The sequence below is a fragment of the Manis pentadactyla genome, chromosome 1, assembly GCF_030020395.1.
Source record: "Manis pentadactyla isolate mManPen7 chromosome 1, mManPen7.hap1, whole genome shotgun sequence".
In the NCBI taxonomy this organism is placed as follows: domain Eukaryota; kingdom Metazoa; phylum Chordata; class Mammalia; order Pholidota; family Manidae; genus Manis; species Manis pentadactyla.
Genome location: NC_080019.1, coordinates 114,264,164 through 114,286,059, shown reverse-complemented (window position 1 = coordinate 114,286,059; position 21,896 = coordinate 114,264,164). Strand labels below are relative to the sequence as shown.

Genomic DNA, 21,896 nt, shown 5'->3' with positions numbered 1-21,896 from the left:
TACGACTCTTCCGGTGGCCGTGGCCCTCCCGGCCATGGGATGCGTCCCGGCTCGCTCCCCTCCTCCGACCCCGGCACAGCCCCGCCCCGGCGCGGCCCCGCCTCCGGCCGCTGCAGAACCGCACTGGCCTAGTGCTGCTGGCACGGACCTCCTCTGGGCCCAGCGGACATCCCGCCCACCAGCTGGGCGGCGCGGTCGGGCTCCTGCGCTCTGGTCCCGCAGGCCCCCTAAACGGAAGGGCAGACTTCACCAGGACGGCATTCTCACTCCTCCAGGCCCTGGCTCTGGACCCCAGCGGGATCGGCTGCTCCTCTGCAGCTGCGGAGGGGTAAAATGCAGAGGTCGCTTTGGTCCCCAGAGATGGGGTGGGGAGGATTCTGACAGTGTATCACTGGGTAAAAATGACCCCGACATGGCTCTTCAGGGTTTGGTGAGAAGCGTAGCTGCTATTATTGAGTCTACCGCACTCAGCTTCTTGAGGACAGAAGAGGATGGAGTTCTGATTCCTTCTTATAATTTCAGTACCTACGTGCAAAATAATGACATAATAAGTGGATTGAACACAGAATGAAGTTGTGTGCATGACTAGGACAGTAAGTCTTAAACCAGAAATAGGTATAATCGGTTCCTAATCTCACTCCTTAGCTTTTGTTTAATATTGAGTCCTACTTGTGTGCAAGGCATACTATATAAGATACAGCAAAAACGAGACAGATAAGGCTGCCCTCAGGAAACCACTCATCTGGAAGGACACACACAGGCTTGTAAATAAATTATTTCAGAATGACAAATACCATGAAGAAGGCAAAATGGAGTGATGTGATAGGTAACAGAAAGGATTATGTGGGTGGTCAGAGAAGGTCTCTTCCATTTGAGCTAAGACCCACAACTATAAGGAAGCAGCTATAAGGTCTGGTCTGGGGGAAGAGCATTCCAGGCATAGGGCACAGCCAAGTACAAAGGCTCAAGGGAGGACTAAACGACAAATTTGAGGAACAAGAAGCCAGTGTGACTACAGGGTTAGTGGTAGATGAGGCTGAAAGGTAGACTGGGACCAGGTAACTGGAATTCCTTTCTAGGCTACAGTAACAACTGTCCCCCGCCTTTCATTCCATTTTGTACACTGTTGCCAATTAGTATTTCAAGAATACAGTACCTCAGACAGCTCTTCTGCTCATAAACCTCTCTACATTCCCGTGTCTTCCAAACATCCTTAGCATGATATTCAAAGTCCTCTGTAATCTAACCCATACCTACATTTACAGCTTGTTTCATTATACCCTGGTCATGTTTTTGACTTAAGCAAATCAACCTATTTGCTAGCCTCTGCACACATCTTATTTTCATTTCATACCCTTGCCTTTAAACTTTTACCGAAGTAATGTGTGTAGAGTCAAATAGTATTAAGCTTTGAACAGCAGTCTTCTGTCCCATTTCTGTCACCACCCCAGCATACTTACTTTTAGCTCATAATTTCTTGATTTATGCATTTTAGGTGTTGCTTACTGATTTCCATTTTTGATTGATGGTATTTGTTTTTATTTCACCTCCCTCAATCTCTTAAGGTAGTAAAATCACTTTTTGGTTAAGTCAATACAGTACTTAGCATTGACATTTTGAATGAATGCTTCCTATTTTACATTAATCATCTTGCTTTTTTATGTACTGTAACTCTCATTAAAGTCTTTCTACATAATCTAATAGTTTCTCAATACATATTTTGTTCACTCAGTTAAATATATTAGACAATTCACCCTTTTCCTTCCCTGGAGCCTTGCATTCTCTTGCTCTGGTCTGCACTGCTGGCTGTCAGCCTAAAGACAAGGGGTCATTTGGGTGGGGACTCCTCTGGATCATTCCAAGTCTCTCTATGTTGGGTCCCCTATTCCTTTACACTGTACTCCTTTGCTTTAATAAACCACATCCTTTGGCAGCTTCCCTTGAAAGTATGGGAAATGAAAACTTCAGAGTTTGCAAATCTGAGTTGAAAGTAATTTTCCTTCAGAATTTTAAAGGCATCACTCCATCATCTTGGAGCTTCACGTTGCTCTTCAGTGACCAATTTGCTATTTTTCCTAAGCTCTCGTACATGACTTGTTTTTACACTCTCGAAGGAAGTCTTTATGAAGTTCTCTTCATCTCTGGGGTTCTGGGATTTTGTGGTGATATGCCTTAGTGCTTTCACTGTGCTCAGTGTTGGTAAAGCCATTTCCATCTAGAAATTCACCGATATTTTCTTGAGTTAATTTAGTAACATCACTACCATTTTACTTATTCTGAAACTTTGATATTGGACCTTCTGGATTTGATCCTTAATTTTTTTCTCCCTTATCATCCATTTCTTTTTATTTTGATATCTTCATTTTGGGGGAAGTTATCCTTAACATTATTTCCAATTTTTCCTCTTTTCAACTGAATAGGTAAAATATTCATGATTCAAAATTCAAGAAATACAGAAGGAAATCACTTGCTTTTAGTTCTAAGAACTCTTCTTCCTTTTTAAAGAACTTTCATCAAGGACACAGAATTTCTGAGTTTAGAGAATAAGTAGTATACTTTTCCCCACTCAAGTTTTCAAAAAGCTCCCTACTTCATTTCTTTGGTCCATTTTCCTTTTGCTTTGGTCTCTACCTTTCATGTTGGATGTTTCCTTAAATGTTCGATGGCCCTTGGCAGTGTATTCACATTTAAAGTGAGATTCTAAGAAGCTGATTGAAGTTTTGACCCTGTATAAGACTTGTTAACTAACAGGCTTTACCAGGTGATCCAATGGGGAATGATGAAGGATGACTTTTTTTTCCGAGGAAACAAAAAATCTAAGTATTTGTAGGCCTTTTTTCTGAAGTTGTTCCGTTTGTTTCTCCCTGGGAGTATATGTTGGTGTGCGCTTATATTCAGAGTCCTACTATATACTTACACTTAAACCCTCATTTTCAATGTAGCCCTTCACCCCTTTCCTACCATATCTGCTGTTAAGTACAGAGACTCTAATATTTTACATTTTTCAAGGTTCTGAAATTTCACAGGGCTATTTCATTCATTATGCTAAGTACTCATGGGCTCTGTCAGTCTGGAAACTTGTGACCTTTCAGTTTAGGAAACCTTCCTAAGTATTTCTTTGATAATTTTCCTTCCACTGTTTCTCCAGAGAGTAACCTCCCATTTGTTACAGGGGAGAATTGAGTAGGCGTGATCACCTGCTAGACTAGAGGAAGAGGGGACCTGGGCTTTTTCTTATACATATCTTTGTCTGATAACCCCTCCACCCTACCCCCAGTTCTCAACCTCGATCATTACCCTCCTCTGTTGAGCCTTTTCTGGGTTCAGAAGGGCACACTGATTTGCTTCTTGTTAATAACCACTTCAACAGGTAGAATTCTGTTCTGGTAAGTTAATTCACTTTTCCACTTATTTTTTATTTTCCCAAATGTTGATGTATCTAATTGTCACCACCTCCTGTTTTCCTTGAGTCACGTGCCTTTTTTTTTTTTTCTTTAAAAATATATTGTTGGGTCTGTATTTACAAGTGGGATCATTGGGCTGGATTCATGCACAAGTCACACCCCCACATCCTGCACAGATGTCTAGCTCAGCAGCCTCCACCGTGGGGGACACTTTCCCCTCAGCTTTGCCTTTTGGATGGTCTCCAATCAAGCATGCACGTTTGATGACTTGCAGCTCTGTTCTCCCTGGTGGGTCACATCGTCGAAACAGTGCCGCTCTGTCAATCATTGCCCACGTCCATGACAAGGCTCGTTCTCCTCCCTACTTTTTCTTTCAAGAATGGCTCAGCTGTTCTTGGCCCTTTGTATTTTCATGCACACTTTAGAATCCACTTGCTGTCTTACACACCTAGTTGGGATCTGATAGGGGATGACTACACATCCACAAATCTTTGTGAGTCTTCTAATACACAAAATGTGTAACTTTCCCCTATTCAGGTTCTCCTGCCGTTCTCTCAGTAATGTTTTGCAGTTTCCTGTGAGGATGTCTTGTGTATCTTTTATTATATTTATCATGAACACTTTTATTTTATGGTGCTATTGTAAATTGTGTCTTTGTAGAAGTTCTGCTCTCTGTTTTATGCTGATCTACAAGGAATAAAATAGGTTTTGTCAAAGGACCTTGTATCCAGCAACTTTGCTAAGACGTGGTGCTTGAGTCACGTGCCTTTTTGAGAGAATTCCTTTACTGGCATTTGAATGGTTTTAAAGCCAAGGTGTTTAATTTGCCACATTTACATGGGAATCCTTTGCTTTGTTTTTAATGTTCCCTTCCACTCTTCTTCTTAGTAGGCCACTCAAGGGTCAATCCTGTAAGCCTTCCCTAATCACAAATGGAAGGAATATCTTCCTCCTGGGAAGTTCTCTAGGCCACCTCTGACCTCTGATGCTTATTACATACAAATCAAGGTGTCCTGTGGTTATTTGCATTTAATCACCCCTACTAGGTCCATCCATAACCTAAAGTTATGCTCTCATGTGCTCTCAGTACCAGATCCTGTATCTAACAAAGCAGAAACTGAGATTTTCTGAAAAGTCAATTAAGCCAAACCCTGGCTAGCCTGTTTTTCCCCTTTTTTGAAATATTCACTAGTACCCCTTTATACCCCTGAGTACAGTTCAGTATCTCTTCCAAAGTTTACTTCTTTCCACCCATCTGAAATGAAGAAAGGTAACCATTTCATCAGTGCTATCCAGGAGACCACTTGTTACCAGAATCATTTGCCACAGTCTGTCAAGTGACAAGACAGTAAGGATTATATGAAGGCAACAAACAGCTCAAAAAGATGAGATAGAAGGGCATGTCTCATGGTTAAGGTTAAATAAGGCAGCAATACAGCAAAGTGACAAACTCCACCTCTAGAGTCCAATATGAAATCCTGGCTCTATCAATGACCAGTTAGGAAACCTTTCTGAACTTCAGGCTCCTTATTTGAAAATGGGGTAAGATCTATTTCATAGGGCTCGTATGAAGATTAAACACCACATGAAAAGTATTCAGTAAAATGCCTGTTATACAGTGAACACTCCAGTATGGGGAAAGCCCATTTCACAGGCTCTTCCTCTGTTCCTAGGATATCTTTTGCTGGCCTGGGTTTACATTTGCCTTGGGGGGCAATTTCCCTTCACTGAGACACTGAATATGAAGCAGAAGAATCCTGGATTATGAGGAGGTTCAAGTCCTTAGCCCAACTTCCCTGACAGCACTTTGGATCAACAGGACAAAGCATGTGAAGGACTGGCAAGTGGTTAATGGGCTTGACACATGCTTGGCATCACCACCCTTGGGCAGAAAAGTGTTTGGCATAGGATTCTCTATGAGGATAGGCTCAGGCACTCCAATCCAGGACTACAAATCAGTTCACAGAGGCTGGAAAAGAATCTAGGACCTCTAATACCCATGAGCCATGGCAATGGTCAACTGGCAAGGCACAACAGCACCACCTAGTGGTTCTAACACCTCTCTTTTCCCTTTGGCCCAGATGTTTGGGAAAAGCTGCCATGTCAGAGGTTCAGAACTCTTTGGTCACCTACTTCAGTGGCTGATCAGTCAGAAACCAAATACACCACTCTCTTCCTTTTTTAATTTTAACAAATACAAGTAGCAGAGAGGGCCAGCTACTCTCTGCTGTTCCCTGAAGGAAAGCCAGAGCACCAGGCTGTTCCTCTGGCCTTCCTCTAACTGCAGGGCCTGCTTAGCATCTCCTTCAGCAGACCTGTTCCAGCCAATTTTCCTCATCCAACTCCCCAGTCAGGATGGGAGGCACATGGTTGCTAGCGGTGGGAAGAATACTGTAGTTCCAAACTCAGCTCCTTTAAGTCTCAGCTGGGATGGTAGTCACCATCCTTTTGCATCTAGCCTTGCACTTGCCCTGGACCAGAAGCCAGGAGGCAATCAACCACACCCATGAAGCAGGCAGTGCGATTTCAGTCATCTTCAGATGATTCCTCTTCTGCCTCTTTCAGCCACTGGATGAACCTCTGCAGCTGTAAGGAAGCACAGTAGAGAGCTACTGGGGGAGGGGCACATAACCCTGCTGTTCTCCTTAGCAGTTAAATAGTTCTAACAACCACAGAGACCCAGGAAGCTACTGCCCTGGAGTCTATGGCTGAGGGCCCAGACAACCACCGTGGTGTGAAGGGGGCATCCTGACTCACCTGTTGGTTCCTGCGCAACTGCCAGCCCTTGTCAGTTGTTTCCCTTTGGCTGAACCAGCTCAGGATTGTTTCTTCTGCCAGGATCTCCAGCTGATAAAAAGCCATCAGTACCTGCAGGAGGTCAGCAGAAGAGATCTCAGAGGTCTTGTAGAGGCCAGCAAGATACAATGAATAACAGAGGAAGAGGAGGCAAGATCCTAGCACCTCCCTTTATCAGGCCCTCGGCTTCCTTCTACTTACTGAACAACCTCCTCCAAAAGAGACAAGAGTGAACCGTTCACTCTGGCACGGGACAGGTATAATTTCAGGAACTGTTGCTGGGTAATGCTTTGCACATTCCATTCCCAGAGCAACCTCCAAAAGGCTGCCTTACTAGCCTGGCTCTAGTATGTACTATCCCAGCAATAAGCACAATACTAGGGGGTGGACAGTGCTGTAACCAAATGCCATACCAGATTCATATCAGCCTCTGTTTTATGTAGCCATGGAGGTCACCAAGGCCTGTGTCAAAGCAAATGCAGGACTACAGGGCTTGAGGCAGTATTCACCTTGGCCATGGAAGTACCAAGAGCTTCATGGTCCAGAAAGAAGTCCTCAATGGCTGCTAATGTTTCCAAATGATCAGCTGCACGCTTTACGTAGTTTCTAAAAACAGGGCTCCAGGCCTTGAGCAGCTATGGAAGAAGGGAGAAGGGAGCTGGAATCTATTTCTGGGCATGCACCTATACCTTGTCAGCAAAGAAAATCAATATTGATAACATGGGACTTTTATGATATGGGAAGACAGGAGAGAGATGATACAGGCCCTGTGGAATCATGTTAAGAGAGGCTTGGGAGTTCACTTACTGGCAGTCTGGGTTGGGGAAAAAGGAGATTTCCCAGAAGTGAAAGGTGGTCTCAGATACTACAGGTTGTCTCTTCATACCTATTCCTAGCCTAAAGGTCGATCTCCTGGTTCAAGTAATCTTCAGTCAGATAGTACAAAAGTCCAGGTCTATGTTGGGTGTACCTCTGGGCTCGTGTGGTCTGAATCCTGGGGTCTGAAAGGCTACTCAGTACCTAACTTGAACCTAACTTGACTCCCCTGGACCAGCCAAGGCTGTTCACAAACTCAACCTACGGCCAGAGGCAAGGAGAAAGGAACCATAAGTAACATATATCTCATAACAAGAACTTCTACTCCTAATTTCCTTTAAAGTCGAGCATAGCAGACATGTATCGACTCCACCCTATCCCTTGCACCCGCCCCAATCTTTGCTCACGGGAAGCAGCAGGGCACAGTAGCGGTTTGGATCGAGTGGGGAATCCATTTGCTGCAGGGGGAACTCCAGGACCACGCGGCTCAGTACCTGCATCACCTCCTTTAGGCTTATGTTGTAGGCGTACCTGTGGGGAGACTCAGGTGACACCAGGGCCCTCATAGGCCCTTTCAGCATGCTGTAGACTATGACTTTGGAGGACACTGGGGGAGAGGAAGTCAGATAGAACATGGAGGGGACAGTTTTGGAAGGGGAAAGTCTATGCTGCAGCTAGAACCTAATGCTCTCCTTGTTCCAAATGCCAATGGCCTTGTCCATTTGGGATGTTGAGGGAATAGTTTCATATTTGGGGAGAAAAACAGGTGAGAACCTCTACCTGGGTGGGACTACACCAAGGAGAAGAGAATAAGGAGGGGCTGCTCTTACTTGAGAGAGTTGATCTCTAGGACTAGATTGTCACAAGAAATGTTCTCCTCCTTGCCCCGCTGCAGTGTTCCCAGGACTTCGTTCTGGAATACTGAAATCAAAGTAAAAAAAATTTATGGGTGAACAACACTCCAAAATGCTTTAAGTCATCTAGTCCTGACTTTACATCAAATCCTTTCTGGAAGGAACACAAATCTCTGGCTAGTTGACCCAGACAAAGAAGAAACTGGAGGTTTTCTTCTTTTGTCCCAGGACACCAGTCCCTGGACCACTCACCTTTAATGTCATCCATCTGTGGGGAGCCTGCCCGGCTATCTAGCTCCTCAGAATCCATACTTCGCTCACTCTCAGTTTCACTCTCTTCTACCATGTTGATTGTGAGTCCTGAGAACCCACAAAGGGTGAGAAAAAAGAAAAAAGGAAAGAGCCATTGACAGCAATGTATCTGCCCAGTCTGCATGAATAAAGTAATGAAGAAGTAGTCTGATTCTGAAGTGTTCATTTTCCTCCAAAATATTCCAATTTAGAAAGGGAAATGGCAGGAGTAAGGTCTAGCTCACCCCACAGATTCTGCCGTAATTCCTCCTCTTCCTCTGTGTTCATGTCTGCAGCTTTCCAGAGGTAGCCCTGGCCTGCAACTCCAACTTCTGCTGGATTATAACCTGGAAAAGGCAGTGATCTTTAGTGAAGGCCGAGTAGATACACCAGTCCCTCTAGGTGGAAACACTGGTTTTTCTAAGGGGCAGAAACACACAGATGCCCCACACCTGCTGAACCTCACACCTTTCTGCTTCACTTTCTCCTTTTCTTGGTCAGCCCCAGAATCATCACTAAACTGACCATCATCCTCATCTTCTTCTGCATCTGGAGGGTGCATAGATATCACTGAGCCCTCAGGCAGTATGATGTCTGGGCCAACTACCACCTAGGGGAGAAAAAAGGAGTAGGTGGCTTAGACCTCTTAGTGGTTGGGGAAAAGGACATCCTGACAATGAGTGACTTTTTTCCTAAGTAGAAGGCAAATGAGCCACTGGATTTGGACTCTCAGTTCAGGCTGGATTTATGGGTGGACATAAGGTCCTATCTGGCTCAGCATGACCACCATTCAGGTTAGGGTCTGTGCACAGTATGGAGCAGGTCTCACCTGGGAAGTAAGGACACAGCGTGGCTTCAGTGTAACTTGTTCCTTGACCATAGCATTGTCACAGAGCAGAGACTGATGGATTTGTGCTCCAGCAGCCACTCGGACACCCTGCCACAGGTAGGCCTGGTCCAACACCACGTTATCACCTGGCTCAGAACAGGAAGGACTCCTGGTCACTCAGGGATCCAACCCCAGACCAGGGTCATTCCTGGAGGACAGAGCTGATAACAATAGTACAGCTCCCACCCAGCTCTAACGCTCCATTCTCCAACTCACTATAAACACCCTTTCGCTGCTGAAGCCCAGATCTGAGAATAGAATATTGCTCACCCTGTCTGGGTCTACCAGGTTTACAACCATTAGACTGTATCCCAGGCTTAAAAACCTGAGAACCTTCAAGATTTCCAGGAACTCCTTGAACTCAAGAACTTTATTACAATCATATCCACATTTAGAAGTAGAACCAAATTATTCCACTTCTGCTTATATATTTTAGAATTAGAATCTTACTGTTCTTTTAAAAGGGCAGTTTCATTAGAAACATCACATTCCTACAAAGTGAGTTACCAAGAGGCTAACAAGGCAGTTATGTAGAATAAAAGGAACATTGGATTTACGTTACTGAAGATTCAAGTCTTAGCACCGCTTCTTATTAGCTATGACTTTGGGTGAGATAACCTTTTCAAGCTTGTCTGCTTATCTATAAACTGGGACTAAGTACTATCTACCTCACAGGGTTTTTGTGAGGATTAAATAAAATAGTGTATGCAAAAATCCTTCATAAACTGTTACAGACTAAACAGATGTTATTATTGCATGTTAATTATCTACTTGGTCCTGAATGTGAATATAGGGTACCCTGGAATGTGAAGAGTCACCCAACAAAAGGCTCTAAGGTCACAAATTATTGTTTTCACATCCCTACTCCCTCCTTTATTATGGTAGCCACTCTAGTTCCTTACTCCTAGGGACTATCTTTTTGTATCCTTCTCTGAAGACATGGTGCCCCCACCAGGTTCCTCTCCTAGGGTGACTAGCTTGACTTCCCCGCCTGTGCTTACCAATGTGACAGCCAGGGCCAATGACACTGTTGGTGATAGAGCAATTACTGCCAATAACAGTGCCAGAGCCTAGGAGCACATTTTCCTCCAGGATGCTGCCGTGGCCGAGGCTGACCTCAGAACCTCGGTAGATGTTGTGCCGGGAATGAGTACAGCTCTGGACTGTGCTGTCAGTGAAGTTTGCCTCTGGAGTGAGAGGGTAGACCCATCGGCGGATGATGTCAGCGCAGACAGCTGCATACATGTGTAGGTTGGAGACCCGGGCACCATATTCCCTAGTTGTCACATACATGTGGATCTGGTTTCCTAGGATCTGAATGATGAGAAGGAAAGGGAGGTCATCCAAGCAAGTAAAAGAGGAAGAATGCCCTCAGATACAACTCTTTTCTAATTTTAAATTCCCCTCTGCTTTTCAATGACAGAGCCAAACTGCCTGAAATTTTTGTAGGCCACTTCCCTAGCTCTTCTCCTTCCTCCTAAGGTTCAATAAAACACAAAAGGGGACCAAAAATTATCAGCATGAGAGAAAATCATAGCCTTCTTCTAAAGAGGTTTTGGGAGCGTTTTCTTACCTCCTCATTCACTAATAGGCCTCGGACAAAGTCATTTCGAGTTTGGTAGTCAAAGTTGTCTGTAAAGAGTTGAGCCACCTGTGGAGGGGGAAGAAGTTGGTGGGGTCACAGTTAAGTGCTCTGAAGTGTAGCTAAGCTGCCAGAGACCTATCATACTCTTTCACAGTAGGACATGAGCCAGAATCCCAAAAAGGCTCCCAGTGGGATACTGGGGTCAAGATGACAGCACCTATTACTGCAGTATTATATACAACAGCCAAGATAAGGAAGCAACCTAGGTGTCCATCAACAGATGAATGGATAAAGATGTGGTACATATATATAATGGAATATTACTCAGACAAAAAAATGAAAATTTGCCACTGGGACAAGAGGGTGGACCTAGAAGGTCCATCTATTTTGCACAATAGATCAGAGAAAGACAAATACCATGTGATTTCACTCACACGTGGAATATAAAAAACATGCACAAACAAAACAGACATCAACTCAAACACAGAGAATAAACAGGTGGTTGCCAAAGGGGAGGGAGTTGGGGAGATAGGTGAAAGGGAAAAAAATATTGTGAGAGTGTTAACTACATTGATCTGGGTGATGGCTACGTTACAGCATATACACCTCAAAATTCTTCAAGCTGCACATTAAAATTTGTGCATTTTTTGTATAAAAGACAACAATAATAACAACAACAAAAGATAATGGCACCTATTTTCTGTAGAACAGATACGAAGAAGAAATACACCCTAGCCTTCCCACATCTACTCTTGATGTGCAGCCCCAGACCTGAAGAGCTCACCTGAGGAGAACAGATGCTGATATGACAATCCAGTAAATCATAGCGGATCTCTACTGCATCTCGACTGCCCTGGAATAAGCTCTGTGGGGAGAAGTTACATGGATTTTAACCTGTCTCTCCTGCTGAAGCCTGTCACTTTACTACATTGAGAACCCCAGATACCCACACACCAGAGGAAAAGAAAAACGTCGGAGGCCTTGGGTCTTCTGGAAATGGAGAACCCGGTTTGTGGCACTATCCACAGCCACTACCACATTATCCTCAAGGCAACGAGTTCGGTGGCTGGGGGATGACTCCTTGAAGATCATTGTCATCACAGATACATTTTTTTCTAGCTTCCGCCTCAATCTATGAAAGACAGGAGGGAGAGAACAGTTACCAAAGGGAAAGGGACTGAGGAGGATGGGTGGGAAGGGAGGGATAAGGGCAGGGAAAAAGAAAGGGGGCATTACAACTAGTATGTATAGTGTTAAGGGAGGGTACGGGGAGGGCTGTGCAACACAGAGAAGACAGGTGGTGATTATACAGCATCTTGCTATGCTGATGGACAGTGACTGTAGTTGGGTATGTGGGGGGGACTTGGTGAGGGGGGGAGCCTGGTAAACATAGTGTTCTTCATGTAATTGTAGATGAATGATGATACCAAAATTAAAAAAAAAACAAAAGAAAAAAAAGAAAAAAAAAAAAACCATCTTAGGTCTCACTGGTCCCAAACCCTTGTCCCTACCATTTTCCCATTCTGACCTGTGTTCCTCCAGGGCTCTGGTAATATTGATGTTTGAGATGACATCCCCATACACCAGAAGGAAGTCAGAGCGCACCAAGGCCTTGGCATCAACATCACGGAGAACATCCCCCAGTGATCGATATAGCTCTGATGTAATTATCCGAACCACATTGAGGGATGTAGGGCGGCACCACTTGGACTTCCTAAAGGAAGGTGGGGTGGTAAGGGGAATGAGTAAATCAAGCACAAAGGTCATGTGGAGCTTCTCTATTTTTCTCTCCTATTTGACAATAGCTTTTTTGGGTTCCTGCCAGCGTCTTTAACTTTACAAACTATAATTAATGATTTCAGCATTCTGTGTAACCAGTCTTGTTTAATGGGTTAGAGAAACATGGTTATTTCTTCTCCATACCTTGCCCCTTGCCCCCAAACATAGATTTGAACTCAAAATCCTGCTGAGACTTAGGGTATATAAAGTATCTGAGGAGCACCCTTTTCATGCTACTCTTCTCCTTTCAAAGTCCGTACTAAATTTATAAACTGTCCAATGGAAACCATGCTAATATCCAAGTCTTGTTTCTTAGGCTTCCATAAATCCTGAAATTTACTCTTTCAATAAGATTTCACCAAACATTTATTGTTACTGTGTGCTTGATACTAAGTTAGGCACTGGGAATACAAAGATGAAGAAGAGCTCAACATTTAGAAGCTCAGTGGAAAGACAAAGCTGTTACTCTTATAATTTCCATACTGGAGTCATTAAATAAAAAGCACTGGGACCAAACTCTGTGAGATTTAGAAAAAAATACCAGTGTTGTTCTTTAATCTTTGTCACAGCTTCAGCTGCTCACCTCTTGGTAAGAGAATGCCCTTAGACCTCATGATGGAATCCAAATAGACACATTTTTATTCCCTCACAATTTCCCCTTATTTATTACATCTATCCCAAGGAAACTGAAAAAAAAAAAAAAGGTGAAACATGGAAAGAAAAGCTGCAGAGCCTTACAGTAAATGTTCCTTGATTTGAGCAGCCTTCCAGCAACAAAAGACAAAGGTTTCCTGTACACCTGTGGCAGTCAAAAATTCCAGAGTGTAGTCAATTAGTGCCACATTGGCCAGGGGCAAGAGGACCTGGAGGGTAGGAGATGAAAAAAAGTTTGAAGTCTTGAATCCATGAGGGCCCTCTGGGTACCTTTGTTTCTCCCACTTCAACCACAATTTTCACTCCTCTATCAGTATTTCCAAACACTGTATTTTTACTTTATCTTTCTAATTTAAAAGCGATCAGCCTGCTGCCTTTGATGTTTATGGTATGCTCCAAGCATTAGAGTCTAAGGTGTTGCAATTTGGATGTAGTGAGCAAGGAATCTATTTGCTTAACATTGTACACAGAGCCTCTATAGAGGAGCAGATAATCATATCTACAGAAATTTAAGCACCAATAAGGCCTTGTCTGTCACAAAATTTCCTTCCTTGATCCTTTTCTAAGAGTCAGGGCTAGCCACCCCAATCACTTGCCAAAGTGAACAGCCATTAGGCTTTTTTTGGGGAGCGGGTAGTGATTTTCCTGAACTGAATGCAGTTCCCTTTCTTTAACTGAATTGGGGTCTACTGAGTGATACAGTAATCCCTATGACTAGCTGGGTCCAATTCCCCAGTATCTAGACAATACAGGGACTGCTGGCAACCAGCCACTAAACTCGTTCAGTCCTCCTTTTGAGAGATGGCACCGTCTGTCATTAAAACCAGGAAAGAAAAAAAAGCACACAGTAGGAGATCCAAAACAGCTGTTACCATGGGATCAGACCAGCCTGCTATTTGTTGGACACATGACGTCCCTTTTGGAGGCAAAAGGGGGTGATGTTCCCTTTCACCCAAGGATCTCTTTTTCCTCTTCATAAAGGCAGCGCAGCCTCCTCTTGGGGCACTGAATCCCTGAGTGAAGGCTTCTCCCAAGCACTGCTTCTGCCTTCAGCCCTCTGTAAGCCTTCCACACCTGACGGTGGCCAGCACTGAGAGTGCCCCAATCTGCCAGCCACTCACTCGGGTTAAGCAGTCGTCAAGGCTTTAGACGGTCCCTCCGCCTTCCCCTTAATCAGATAAACCCAATTTCCAGGAAAGAGGGTGGATACAAGGCCTTCCAGAGCACGCCTCACTAGGCAGGTGAAAGTATAACTCGCTGTAGCCCCGCCGCCTGCGGGCCCTCTGGCTGCTCTCCCGCGCGGCGCTCACCCGAGGCTGGTCCTTGGAGATGGGGAAGAAACGGCGGTTGAAGCTATCTGCCACCAGAACCGCTTGCAGAGGTGGCGGCGGTTCCTCCTCGGCCACTTTGGGTCCCGCACCGCCGCCGCCTCCCGGCCCACTGCTGCCGCGCTTGTTGGCCCGACTGGCCACCCCACCCGGCAGCGCCACAGCAGTGGTCGCCATCTTGTTCTCTGAAGAGAACACCACCACTTCCGCACGGACACTGACACCGCGTGCAGTCGGGGACAAAAAGGGACCAGCGCTTGAAACGCGAAGGCGTAACCAAGGAAGAGAGGGAGGAGCCAGGGAGAGGGGAGCGGGCATGCGCCTCCTCTAGGCGCCAACTCCGTCACAGGGTTGAGCCGGGAGGACCCGGGAGTGGCGAAGGCGGCGGCCCGTCTTGGCCCCCTGCGGCGCCGGAGCGCGGGATCCTGTGGACCGCAGAGTCGATCTGCAAGTATAGTAGCCCTTTATTTGTACGTGAACAGGCTGAGATTCTTGCGGGATGATGGGACTTGTTTCTGCGAAGGGTCCAGAGCCTTTCCGGATATGTAATCATCCCTGCTCCCAGCATATTAAAAACGTAGTCACAGATCCTTTTGTAGTTCATAGCCATGATGACTGGGTGTTCACGCTTTTGCGTGACATATGCCTCCCTCAAGCCTTGTTACGACGTTTGCCCATTACCCATCTGACATGAAAATATAAATAGATTAAAAATAAAAAATAAAAATGTAGTGGTCTGTCTTCAACCTAGCGGCCTAATGTGACCCTGCATCTTGGGGAGCTCGGAACTGAATCAGACATCCTCTTCCCTCAAGGAACTCACAGTCTACATAAATAGAGAACGTGATGTAGTAGTATTAAAAAGAAAGACACAGGCCCAAAATGTTGTCACTTCTGCTAAGCCAAGTTGGTGCTTAACACCTAGCATAATTACAGTTTCAACCTCTGCCTGAAATGTAGTTGGTCAGGAATTTTCTGCTTAGCAAAAGTGAGATAATGTCACATATGCCCTCTCCATACCCAGAGGAAGGTGAGTCAATTCACCTGAGACCCTTATACTTGCCTCCTCTCCTACACATAACATCAGTGTGTATAGCATGATCCTTTAGGACACTAATTAGATGTATCCATGCTGCCATACTGATGTACTGATAAATGTAACCGTTTATGCATATCCCTTGCTGTAGAAAAAGTTAAGATGTCTCTAAATGGAGGGACTTTAGAGCAGTTTATTGGAATACACTGATGGGCTGCTCTCAGGTCATGGTGCTCATTATGACTATGAATAAAATCTTTCACTTAAATATAACCTTAATGTTGATTTTAGTGTTCAGTAGAGAGAGTAGTAATTCTATTGCATACCCTTCTGTGGCCTGGAACAGTACAAGCAGCTCATTTAATTTGTCACACAGCTCTGTGAGAATATTTTCTTCATTCATTCAACAAACATTTCTTGAACTCTCAGAGGGGCAAAGTTCATTCATCCAGCTAGTAAGTGGAAGAACTGGTATTGGAACCTGACCTCCCTGCCTTCATAGTTCTGCAATCTTTCTGCCCAGTTATGTGGGATTAAAAATTACTATTTTATGATGTCTTCACTTATTCATTAAGCCTATCAGCATTTATTGGAGCCCTACTTGTGTCTTTTTTTTTCCAACCTCTGGAATATTGATACATGTGTTGCTGAGAAGGTACAGCATCTCACTCAGTTCATAACAGCCACTAAAATCCAACCATATAACACAAACTGTCAACAACTATTTTAATTAAAAGGTGGTCTTTTGCTCAGAGGTTTTTTTTTATTATTGTTGCTATACAATCTTACAATGATTTCAAATACACAATACAGTGGTTCAACAGTTACATATTATTATATCCTCAACCCCTCTAGTGTGGTTACTATCTATCAACATAGAAGAGGTTATGGAATCATTGTATTCTCCATGCTGTATCCCTGTGACCAACTTATATTGTTATTGTGAATTATTGTGCCCCTTTATCCCCTTCACCCTCCCCCCTAATCTGCCCCAATCCTTCCTCCTTGGTAGCCACTAGTGCCTTTGCTCAGACGTTTTTTTTTTATTGGAATAAAGCTAATATACAATATTATATTGGTTTCAGATGTACAACGTAGTGACCTGATTATTTACATTACTAGATGCTTGCCACTGTAAGTGGAGTTCCCCCTGTTACCACACCATGATATTACAATATTATTGGTTATATTCTATATATTGTACTTCCATTGCTATGACTAACTTATTTTACAGTTTGCAGTTTGTATCTCTTTATCCCTTTCTCTTATTTACCTGCCTCCCCACCCACCTCCCCATGGTAACCAACAGTCTGTTGTCCCTATTTATGTGTTTATTTCTTTTTGTTTGCTTGTTTTGTATTTTAGATTCCACCTATAAGTGAAATCATATGGTATTTGTCTTTCTCTGCCTGGCTAATTTCACTTAGCATGATACCCTCCAGGTCCATCTATGTTGTTGCAAATGGCAAGAGAGCCTTCTTTTTTTTAATATATATATTTTTAAATTAAAGTATCACTGATATATAATCTTATGAAGATTTCACATGAACAACATGGTGGTTTCAACATTCACCCATATTATCAAGTCCTCATCCCCACATTGCAGTCACTGTCTATCAGCATAGTAAGATGCTATAGTGTCATTACTTGTCTTCTCTGTGCTGTACTGCCTTCCCTGTGACCTACCTATATTGTAATTGCAAATTATAGTGCCCCTGAATCCCCTTCTCCCTCCCTGCCCACCCATCCTCCCCAACAGTCCCTTTGGTAACCACTTGTCCCTTCTCAGTGTGAGTTTGCTGCTGTTTTGTTCCTTCCATTTTGCTTTGTTGTTATGCTACAAATGAGTGAAGTCATTTGGCATTTGTCTTTCTCTGCTGGCTTATTTCACTGAGCATATAACCCTCTAGATCCATCCCTGTTGTTGCAAATGGTATGATTTCCTTTCTTTTTATGGCTGAATAATATTCCATTTTGTATATGTACCACTCTTCTTTGTCCATTCATCTATTGATGGACACTTAGGTTGCTTCCATATCTTGGCTATTGTAAATAGTGCAGCTATAAACAAAGGGGTGCTTATATCTTTTTGAATCAGGGATCTTGTTTTCTTCAGGTAAATTCCTAGGAGTGCAATAACTGTATCAAATGGTATTTATATTTTTAATTTTTTGAGAAACCTCCATATTGCTTTCCACAATGGTTGAACTAATTTACGTTCCCGCCAACAGTGTAGGAGGGTTCCCTTTTCTCCGCATCCTTGCCAGCATTTGTTGTTTCATGTCTGTTGGATTTGGCCATCCTGACTGGGGTGAGGTGATATCTCGTGGTTTTAATTTGCATGTCCCTGATGATTAGCAATGTGAAGCATATTTTCATGTGTCTGTTGAAAGTGCCTTCTTTTTTATGGCTGAGTAATATTCCATTGTGTAAATGTACATCTTTATCAATTCATCTATTGATGGGTATTTGGGTTGCTTCTGTATCTGTTGTAAATAATACTGCAATGAACTATTTTCAAATTAGTTATTTTATTTAATTTAGGTAAATTCCCAGTAGTAGAAATGCTGGGTGATATGGTATTTCTATTTTTAATTTTTTGAGAAACCTCCATATTGTTTCCCACAGTGACTGGACCAATTTACATTCCTAACAACAGTGTAGGAAGATTCTCTTTTCTCCATGTCCTTGCCAATATTTGTTATTTCCTGTCTTTTTGATAATAGCTATTCTTACAGGTGTGAGGTGATAATCTCTTGGTTTTGATTTGCATTTCACTAATAATTAGTGATGCTGAGGATCTTTTCATGTGTCTGTTGGCTATCTGTATGTCTTCTTTGACAAAATGTGTATTCGGGTTCTCTGCCCATTTTGTAATTGGATTATTTGGTTTTTTTTGGTGTTGAATTGTATGAGTTCTTTGTAAGTTTTAGATATTAGTCCCATATCAGATATATTGTTTGCAAATATATTCTCCCATATGGTAGGTTGCCTTTTTGTTTTGTTGAAGGTTTCCTTTGCTGTGCAGAAGGTTTTTAGTTTGATGTAGTCCCACTTGTTTCTATTTGCTTTTGTTTCCCTTGCCTGTGGAGATGTATCCAGAAAGAAATTTCTTATACTGATGTTCATGAGATTCTTGCCTATGTTTTCTTCTGAGAGTTTTATGGTTTCATGACTTACATTTAGGTCTTTAATTCATTTGTAGTTTACTTTTGTATATGGTATAAAACAGTGATCTAGTTTCATTCTCTTGCATGTAGCTGTCCAGTTTTCCCAACACCATTTACTGAAGAGACTGTCTTTTCCCCGCTGTATATTCATAGCTCCTTTGTTGTATATTAGTTGACCACATGTATGTGTGGGTTTATTTCTGAGCTCTTTATTCTGTTCCAGTGATCTCTGGGTCTGTTCTTGTGCCAGTACCATACTGCTTTACTCCCTGTAGCTTTGTAATATAGCTTAAAGTCAGGGAGTGTAATCCCCTCAGCTTTGTTCTTCTTTCTCAAGATTGCTTTGGCTATTTGGGGTCTTTTGTGGTTCCATATAAATTTTAGAATTATTTACTCTAGTTCATTGAAAAATGCCATTGGCATTTTGATAGGGATTGCATCAAATCTGTAAATTGCTTTGGGCAGGATGGCCATTTTGCCAGTATTAATTTTTCCTATCCATGAGCACAGGATAGAGTTCCATTATTCTTCCATATGTCTTCTTCAGTTTCTTTCATCAGTGACTTATAGTTTTCAGAGTATAGGTCTTTCATCTCCTTGGTTAGGTTTATTCCTAGATATTTTACTCTTTTTGGTGCAATTGTAACTGGAATTTTTTCCTTGACTTCTCTTTCTGCTAGTTAATTGCTAATATATAGGAATTCATCAAATTTCTGTATATTGACTTTGTATTCTGCAGCTTTGCTGAATCCATTTTTTTAGTTCTAATAGTTTTTTTGATGGAGTCTTTAAGGTTTCCTATATACAGTATCATGTCATCTGCAAATAGTGACAGTTTTACTTCTTCCTTACCAATTTGGATGCCATTTATTTCTTTTTCTTATCTGATTGCTGTGGCTAGGACTTCCAGTACTATGTTGCATAAAAGTGGTGAGAATGGCATCTTTCTTCCTAATCTTAGAAGAAAAGCTTTCATTTTTTTCACCATTGACTGTGAGGTTGGCTGTGAGTTTGTCATATATAGCCTTTATTATGGTAAGTTATATTCCCTCCATGCCCACTTTGTTGAGCGTTTTTATCACAGATGGATGTTAAATTTTGTCAAATGCTTTTTCAGATTCTATTAAGATGATTATATCTTTTTTGTCCTTCCTTTTGTTAATGTGGTGTATGACATTGATTGATTTGCAGATATCACACCATCCTTGGCTCCCTGAAATAAATCTCACTTGGTCATGGTGAATGATCCTCTTTATGTATTTTTGAATTTGGTTTGCTAGTATTTGTTGAAGATTTTTGTTTCTATGTTAGTCAGGGATATTGATCTGTAGTTTTCTTTTTTTGTAGTGTCTTTGTCTGGTTTTGGTATTAGAGTAATACTGGCTTCATAGAATGAGTACTGAAGTATTCCCTCCTCTTCTAGCTTTTGGAATACTTTAAGAAGATGGGTATTAGCTCATCTCTAAGTATTTGGTAGAATTCACCTGAAGCTATCTGGTCCTGGACTTATGCTTGTTGGGAGTTCTTTTAACATTACTTCAATTTCGTTAATGGTAATTGACTGTTCAGATTTTCTGTTTCTTCCTGTGGCAGTCTTATAAGATTGTATATTTCTAGGAATTTGTCCATTTCTTCTAGGTTGTACAACTTATTGGCATATGAATTTTCATAGAATTCTCTTATAATTCTTTGAATTTCTGTGGCGTCAGTTGTAACTTCTCCTTTTTCATCTCTGATTTTGTTTATTTGTGTCCTCTCTCTTTTTTTCTTGTTAAGTCTGGCTAAGGGTTTGCTTATTTTGTTTATCTTTTCTAAGAACCAACTCTTGATTTCATTGACTTTTCCTATTGTTTTCTTAGTCTTTTATTTATTTCTGCTCTGATCTTTATTATGTCCCTCCCTCTACTAATTTTGGGCTTTGTTCTTCTTTTCCTAGTTCCTTTAGTTTAAGAAGATGGGTATTAGCTCATCTCTAAGTATTTGTAGGGTTATATTGTTTATTTGAGATTGTGTTTGTTTTATGAGGTAGGCCTGTATTGCTATAAACTTCCCTCCTAGAGCCACTTTTGCTGCATCCACATATTTTGAACCAGTATGTTTCTGGTTTCATTTGTCTCCATGTGTTGTTTGATTTCCTCTGTGATCTTGTTCCTTGATCCATTGATTATTTAGAAGCATGTCATTTAGCCTCCATGTATTTGTGCTTTTTTTCATTTTTTCCTTGTGAGTGATTTCTATTCTGTGTCTTAATAAGAGTGGACATAGGGATGGATCCAAGGACACAAATAGGTTGTATAGGACTGGAGTTAACCAACAAGCTTCCCAGGCAGAAGGAACTGTGAGCTCAAAGTCCTGAGGCACCAGAGGCGCAGCACAGTTTGGAGAAGAATGTGGTGGCTGCAGGCAGTAAACAAGGCCTGCTGTAGTGTGGACCATGGGGGTAAGGTGGAAGCTAGGCAAAGCAGCTTGGGCATCATTTGGTACACAAAGAGCTTTCCAGCAAGGCACCCTGCCCTTTCTGCAGAACTGTACAATTTCAACAATCTGCTGGACCCTGCAAAGTTTCTGCAAACATTGTTCCAACCCATGCCCATGTTGTGCTTCATATTTGGAATTCTAAAGGCTGAGATTTGTTTCCATGTGGCAGTTTCAGCTTGTCTAAAGGTATTCAGGCACCCTCCTCATGGGACCGAAGAGTGTCATTTCTCCCCTGTACTAGTTAATGATAGCACTGAGAGAAATCCATTTCTTAAGGAGTTTGGAAAATTAAGCCTAGAGAAGGAAAGGCAAGTTAGTAAACATTTTTTATTAAGTGAATGTACATTGTAGAGAAAGGTGTGTGACTGTCTTACAAATCCACAGGCAGAAAGAACAAAAGACTGATTAAATAGGACTAGTGATTTGCATGTTCACATATGCAGGGTGGGAAGGGTGGGTGATAGTGGTGGTGAAGAAGCATATGGAAAGTAGGTCCAATTGTAGAATTTAAAAAATTACTTTTGAGACCTCAGAAAGTGGTGAGTGGTTAATCCAGGCCTTAAAATTCTATAGATCAGTAGCTGAATAGATAAGGTTTTTGATGCATGGCTCTCAGGGAGAAGCTTTCTCTCTCAACCTGTTGCTAGTTTTTTTGTTTCAGAATGTAGTCAACTTAACAACAGCAACAAAAACAAACAAAAACAGGTAAAGGACTTGAGTAGACATTTCTCAGAAGAAGATGTACAAATGGACAATAAGCACGTAAAAATCTTCAGTGTCACTAATAATTAGTGAAGTGCAAATCAAAACTACAAT

At 42.4% G+C, this 21,896-nt stretch overlaps 1 protein-coding gene and 1 non-coding gene across 3 annotated transcripts; one reads left to right on the top strand and one right to left on the bottom strand.

The window, feature by feature from the left end:
- Nucleotides 1-5,565: 5,565 nt before the first annotated feature.
- EIF2B5 (eukaryotic translation initiation factor 2B subunit epsilon) lies at nt 5,566-14,617 on the bottom strand. Of its 2 annotated transcripts, XM_036875254.2 has the most exons (16): nt 14,379-14,617; nt 13,153-13,277; nt 12,164-12,349; nt 11,590-11,767; nt 11,420-11,500; nt 10,624-10,701; nt 10,052-10,364; nt 8,991-9,136; nt 8,630-8,771; nt 8,407-8,508; nt 8,123-8,230; nt 7,847-7,937; nt 7,424-7,547; nt 6,710-6,835; nt 6,162-6,272; nt 5,566-5,990 (listed from the first exon to the last, which is right to left on the bottom strand). In XM_036875254.2, exons 1-16 carry the CDS (start codon nt 14,571-14,573, stop codon nt 5,931-5,933), a joined length of 2,166 nt encoding a protein of 721 aa, XP_036731149.2. In that variant the 5' UTR covers nt 14,574-14,617; the 3' UTR covers nt 5,566-5,930. The 2 variants fall into 2 exon arrangements, with proteins under 2 accessions (XP_036731149.2, XP_036731150.2); XM_036875255.2 differs by lacking the exons at nt 8,630-8,771; nt 8,991-9,136.
- A 366-nt stretch (nt 14,618-14,983) lies between these two features.
- On the top strand, nt 14,984-15,087 carry LOC118907125 (small nucleolar RNA U13). The gene has a single exon (XR_005022719.1). It is a non-coding gene; the product is annotated as a small nucleolar RNA U13 (small nucleolar RNA).
- Nucleotides 15,088-21,896: the final 6,809 nt, after the last annotated feature.

Bases quoted from the DNA above. Each gene is read 5' to 3' on its own strand.
- EIF2B5 (XM_036875254.2), bottom strand. From the start codon at position 14,573: ATGGCGACCACTGCTGTGGCGCTGCCGGGTGGGGTGGCCAGTCGGGCC. The intron at 13,278-14,378 runs GTGAGCGCCGCG...CCTACCCTCCAG, and splicing joins TCTCCAAGGACCAGCCTCGG to GTCCTCTTGCCCCTGGCCAA. The intron at 6,273-6,709 runs GTGAATACTGCC...GACCTCCTGCAG, and splicing joins TTGGTACTTCCATGGCCAAG to GTACTGATGGCTTTTTATCA.